General features: G+C 46.5%; 1 protein-coding gene across 4 annotated transcripts in view; it reads left to right on the top strand.

Annotated features, from left to right (window-relative positions):
• The first annotated feature begins 763 nt into the window (after nucleotides 1-763).
• The window catches only part of DZIP1 (DAZ interacting zinc finger protein 1), a 48,378-nt gene continuing 42,909 nt past the window's right edge, over nucleotides 764-6,232 (top strand). For 2 of the 4 annotated variants that reach the window (XM_081550330.1, XM_081550329.1), the window contains exons 1-3: nucleotides 764-932; nucleotides 1,199-1,618; nucleotides 5,052-5,136. In XM_081550330.1, coding sequence (XP_081406456.1) covers nucleotides 897-932; nucleotides 1,199-1,618; nucleotides 5,052-5,136 — 541 coding nt within the window. In that variant the 5' untranslated portion in view covers nucleotides 764-896. Of the gene's footprint in view, nucleotides 933-1,054; nucleotides 1,619-5,051; nucleotides 5,137-6,232 lie in introns of all 4 variants that reach the window. The other 2 variants (XM_081550327.1, XM_081550326.1) reach the window with 1 other exon arrangement.

Here is a 6,232-nt window from a genome sequence, read left to right as displayed (position 1 = left end):
TTCTCTGGTTTGTAAGAGCTTTCCTGGTGGCTCAGATCGTAAAGAATCTGCCTGCAATGCAGGAGACCCGGGTTTGACCCCTGGGTCAGGAAGATCTCTTGGAGAAGGGAATAGCAACCCACTCCAGTATTCTTCCCTGGAGAATCCCACGGACAGGGGATCCTGGCGGGCTACAGCCCATGGGATTTCAAAGAGTCAGGCACGACTGAAGAACTAACACATTCACACGCTCCATCAAATATAATTGACTACACTACAAATTTAATTCTTGAAACAACTATAAGTATACTACACAAAATGGACCCTTAATTTTCAGTGTACCATTCAATGAGTTTTGACAAATGTATATATATCCCTGGGTAATCAACAGCCCAGTCAGGATAGAGAACATTTTTTATTATACCCCCAAAGTGTCTTCATGCCCTCTGGCACCCAGCCCCCCTCCACCCCATTGATTTTTGCAAAGATTTGTGGCTTAACATTTTTCTGAGCTGCGTGTGAAAGATGAGGATGAATGGCTATTTCTCATCCCAAAATCTAAGTCGAGGGTCAGAGGCTGGCGGCTAGGATGTGGTTCCCCACCACTTAGGGACTTGGAGGGTGGCTTTTGGGGAACCGGGAAGTGTGTCCCCTGGAGGGGTGGACCTGTCTGTCCTCGGGGCCCACGACGAGCTCTCCTCTGGTCCCGCAGGACTCTGGGGGCCCTCTGACCGCGCGCTGGCCGCCTCGCACTTCGGTCCAGGTGCCCGCCCGGGGCGCTGCCATAGCAACGGCCTGGACGCCCAGACCTTAGGCCGCCGCCGCCGGGACCCGGCCTTCTCCCGCTCCCGAGAGGTGGGGCGGCGGCGGCCCGGGAGGCGGCCCGGGCCTGGAAGACGGGACTGCCCCCTCCCCCGATGCCAGCGGAGGCGGTGGATTTGCTTCCAAGCATGGTAAGGAGCCGGGAACCCGGGGATGCCCGCCTGAGGATGCGGCGGGGTGGGGTGGGGGGAAAGGGGAGCAGCGGGACCCCGAGCTCCCTCCGCCTCCTCCCGCTTCTGTCTCCTTCCCGCAGCCCTTTCAGAAGCACGTCTACTACCCGCTCGCCGACGCTGGCGGCCTGGAGGGACCCGATGCCTCCGCAGCGGCCGCGGCGGGCGGGGCCGCCATGGCCTTTGCCCCCCCAAGCGCGGCGTCGGGCCCCCTGCCCTTCTTCCAGTTCCGCCCGCGGCTGGAGAGCGTGGACTGGCGGCGGCTGAGCGCCATCGACGTGGACAAGGTGGCGGGCGCCGTGGACGTGCTCACACTGCAGGAGAACATCATGAACATCACCTTCTGCAAGCTGGAGGACGAGAAGTGCCCGCACTGCCAGTCGGGGGTAGACCCGGTGCTGCTGAAGCTCATCCGCCTGGCGCAGCTCACCATCGAGTACCTGCTGCACTCGCAGGAGTTCCTCACCTCGCAGCTGCACGGCCTGGAGGAGCGGCTGCACCGGAGCCTGGCCGAAGGCGATCACAGCAAGAAGCTCCTCACCAAGCAGGCCAGCGAGATCAAGCTGCTCAAGGAAGAGTGTAAACGCAGGAAGAAGTTGATCTCCACCCAGCAGCTGATGATCGAGGCCAAAGCCAGCTATTACCAGGTGGGAAGCTGCCTCGCGATTGGCCAGTAAAACCCTTTGCCTACTGGCTAGGATATTGAGAGTCCTTTCCTATAGCCCTGCCCTTTGTGTTTGTTTAAGATTTGTTTAAATCAGGAGAAAGTACTCTTTGAGCGAAAGAGTACTTTTAACTAACAGATGACATGGCTCATTACCTTGTGCAGACTAACACACGGTTAATAATTTAACAAGCAGCCTTGTCTGCAGTGCTTTATTGAATTATCTAAAAGCTGGTTGTTTCAAGAAGCTGTTTCCTCCTCCTAACAGGTGTAATGAAAAATAAACCAGGTGTAAATTGCTGTTGAGGTTGGGCCCCAGATGATATGAAATTCTTGCATCTTGTGGATTTTCCCCCCTTCATTTTTAAATTTTGAAATGTTTTAAGATTTACAGGAAGATTGCAAGAACAGTGCTAAGACTTCCTTATACCCTTCAACTAAATTCACCAATTATTAGCATTTGCCACATTGGCTTTATTTCCTCTGTCTCTGTATCAGGCTATTACTGTTGAGCCTTCTGGCAGTGAGTTGCAGAGTCCTAAATGTTTCAATGTATATATTTTCTAAGAAGAAGAATGCTTGCTAGTATAACAGCACTATTTAAACATTTAAAAATTATTGTCTTTTTGTTCTTAATCTCCAACTGTTCGTTCTGGAACCCAAGGTAAATATTGTCATTTTTGAGTGTAACAAAGTCAGCGTATGTATCTTTTATGAATTAGGTGGAAAAAGGAATAATCCCTGAAGATATCAAAGTAAGCAATAGACTGACAAGACCAACTTCACACCCAGTCATTTTGGCTAAATAGGACTGAACAGGCCTTAGCGGATTTAGGGAATGGTGGAGCCAAACCGGGAGAGAGTGTGGAGAACTAGGGGTAGGTGCAGAAAACAATGTGGTTAATTGTACTCAGGACCATCCCAATAGGAGCCTTGGGAGAAGTGTACTTAGACTAGGTGAACAGTCAGGAAAGAATCCTGTTAGAAAGTCTTAATGTTTAGCCTTGGGTACACAACCCCTAGGTGAAATCATCAATGATACCTGATATCGATAATTGCCTATTTGTTTCATAAATGCTATTTAAAAACTAAATATTGCTAAATAGTGCTGAGATGGTTCTTTAGAAGTATTTTATTGTAAAATGGATAGAATGGGTTCTGTTTAAAACCTTTAAAGAAAGTGCACCTAGCTTTGATATTAAGCAGTGAAACATTAAAACCTGTAACATAAAAGTTTATGTTTATAAACATTTTTTCGTTCTTTTGGTTCTCATAGAAATAGCTGTTAGTAAATGAAGACTTTAAAATGTTAATGATATATGAAGATAATAAACTAATGGCACACTTTTATCAAATGAGTGGAACCTGCCAACTCTTGACCACTCAACAGACTCTCTGACTGGTAGTGGTAGCTGTATGGTGTGCCCAGGGGTGGCCAAGAAGAGGTAGGAAAGACCACGCCACCTGTTCCTACTTAGTGTGTGTCGTGTAGGTATACTCTGCCGTCTAGTAAGTGACTTGCCCTTGTGTCTTTGTGGAGTCCTTGAGCTGTAAGAGCAGCTGGTTAATTGACAACTCCAGAGTTATTCTACTTGGGTTTGAATCCCAGCTATTCCTCTGCACAAGTCATTTAACTTCTAAACCTTAGTTTCCTCATCTGGAAAACAAGAACCTTTGTAGTAGAATCCCACGAGATAATGCACGTACAGCATGAGGTGGTTGGTTTAGGTGGTTTAGTCGCTAAGTCGTATCTGACTCTTGCGATCCCGTGGACTGTAGCCCTCCAGATTCCTCTGTCCATAGGATTCTCCAGGCAAGAGTACTGGAGTGGGTTGCCATTTCCTTCTCCAATAGCATGAGGAAGGCTCAGTAAATAGCATATGACAAGTGGATGTTGGTATATGCAGGGGCTTCTCCATAGTGAGCTGTGGTTACCTGTGATGTACGTCTTTGTGATATAATTATGATGAATAAGCGTAAGGCAAAACCTGAATAGGAAAGCATGTAAATAGCATAGTAGGGTTGAAACAGCAAAATCCAGACTGAGAGAAACTCAGCAGGACGAATGTTCATTTTCTTTATCAAGAAAGTTACAAGAAAAAGAGAGCTGGAGGTTCAGCCTATAGACTAGCAGAGAATTAAGAGACAAAACGACTAATTGCAAGATATAACTTTATTTGGGTCCTGATTCAAAACAAAGTGCAAAGGATGTCCCTGGTGGTCCAGTGGCTAAGAGCCTGTGCTCCTAATGCAAGGGGCCCAGGTTCCGTCCCTTGTCAGAGAACTAGATTCCACATACCGAAACTAAGACCTGGTACAGTCAAATGAATAATAAAAATAAATAATTATTTTTTTAAAAAACTGCAAAAATGTGTTCTAAGGCAACGTGTGAAATATTGGGAAAAAAAATAAATGGTTGAATATTTGTTAATAATTAAGGAATTTACACATTTTAAAAGGTGGGATGATAATATTATGATCGTCTTAAAAGAAAATCCTTTTGGAGATAGAGTCTGAAATATTGGCAAATGAAATACATAATATCCAGGATTTACTAAGAATAGTCCTGGGGAAGGATATAGATGAACAAGTTGATGTTTTTTTTTTGTTTGTTTGTATAAAAATTATGTTAAAAGGTAGAGAATAGAGATATTGGAAGGATTGATTTTTTTCAGTAAGTTCATTTTAGGAGGCCAAATATTCCTAAGCATGTGATCAATGATCTGTTAATGCTGAGCTCTGCGGATAAAGCTGTGAATAAAGAGAAAAGAGTTCATACTCTCAGGAAGCTGACATTCTAGATCCTAGAGGAACTGGACAGGAGATAAGAAGCAAAGGAAGTAACTAAACCTGACAATATTAAGTGGTGAGATGGACAATGATGAACACAAGACAGTGCCTGGCAGGGCACTCATCCAGGAAGATTCCTTAAGGATGTGCAGCACAGCCCCAGCATGGAAGATGCTCCGTAAACGACATCTCGAATGTTGGGAAGGAGCCAGACTTGCATGGGAAAGTCTGGGGAAAATTCAGGTGGGGGACTGGCCAATGCAGAGTGTCCGAAGCTGGCCTGCATGAGGAACAGGAAGAAGGCTGGCATGGCTGGAATGTCATGGACAAGTTGGTGCTGGTGAGCTGGGAACCACCTGTGTAACGGGAGCAGCCTCAGGGGTTCCAGAAACCACCATGATGGGCTCCATTAACTGAGATGGTTTTCACTGGCACGTGTTCAGTTTGGGAAGAACACCCTGGTTGTAAATGTCTTTTTAGTTATGCTTTCAGCATCACTTGCCAGGCTGGTATCTCTTGGGAAAAAGCCCCCAAGAGGGAATGCTTCAGGTCCCCAGATTTTAATTCAAATTAGGTAGAAGGGCACTTGTTAGAGACGCTTGGATTCATTGCTCTCTCCTTTTCAGTGCCATTTTTGTGACAAGGCCTTTATGAACCAAGCTTTCCTACAAAGTCATATTCAGCGCCGCCACCCTGAAGATTCGCATCTTGGTAAGTAGTGAGCTCTGCTTCAAAGAGCTATTTTCTTTAGCTCTATAATAAAGATACTATTTCTGGTAGCTTTTTCTTTTTTCAGCAAGACATGGTCCAAAGCATCTCTCAATCCTTTTAAAAGAAAGCGTCATAGTCCTTGTTCAAACACTCATTAAGTGAATATTGATCCCCTGTGATGTGCCATGTACCACATTAGGGCTCAAGGATGCAGCCATAAGCAAAACAGACCCTGTCTGGCTCTCTTACATCCTAATAGAGGGGATGGAGGAGTCACATCTAAACAAATGAGTGATGTTTTCAAGTGACGATAAGTGCAATGAAGAAAATAAAGTAGGAGGATAGAACTGAGAGTGACTCCTGGTGGTCAGCCAAGGCCTCATTAAGGAGGTGATATTTGAACAGAAACCAGAATGATGAGGGGGTCCCGGCATGCAGGAAATCTAGGAAATGAAGATCTCAGGCAAAGGGAATTCTCACTGTCAGCTGTGTTTTGGGGGCGGGGCAGGCCGGTGTGTTTGGGGAACAGGTCAAAGTTTGGTGGAGCAGAGTGAGCAGAGGTGGGCTAGGAAGGAGCCAGGTCACGTAGGGCCTCAAATGCCCTGGGTAGGAATGTGGGTGATTTAATCAGCATAACGAGACGCCGCTGGAAGATTTTAAGTTGGAGGGGTGGGGACATGGTGTAATTTGGACTGGTATTTTTATATTTATTTTGGCTGAGCCACTCAGCTTATGGGATCTTAGTTCCCTGACCAGGGACCCAAAGCACTGCTGGTGAAAGCACCAAGTCCTAACCATGGGATGGCCATAGAATTCCCTCCAATTTGTACCTTTACATGACCCATCTAGTAGCGGGCAGGGAACAGACGGTAGGGACAGAGGTGGAAGCAGGTTGAAACATGAGGAGGCTGCAACAGGTAGCCCAGGTGAGAGAAGGTGGCTCCCGGACCAGGACGGGAGGTGGGAGACGTGGAGATGGAGAGGATTTATTTTGGACTCAGAGCCCACAGAGATATGACTCCACGTGGGAACAGGAGATGAAGTAAAGATGATCCTGGGCTTCTGTCCTGTACAAATGGTGAACAATTATCATGTT

The sequence above is a fragment of the Giraffa tippelskirchi genome, chromosome 12 (genome assembly GCF_054371585.1).
Source record: "Giraffa tippelskirchi isolate mGirTip1 chromosome 12, T2T-mGirTip1v1.2.pri, whole genome shotgun sequence".
Lineage (NCBI taxonomy): Eukaryota > Metazoa > Chordata > Mammalia > Artiodactyla > Giraffidae > Giraffa > Giraffa tippelskirchi.
The sequence above is the reverse complement of the archived record's forward strand: the minus strand, read 5'-3'. Positions and strand labels throughout refer to the sequence as shown.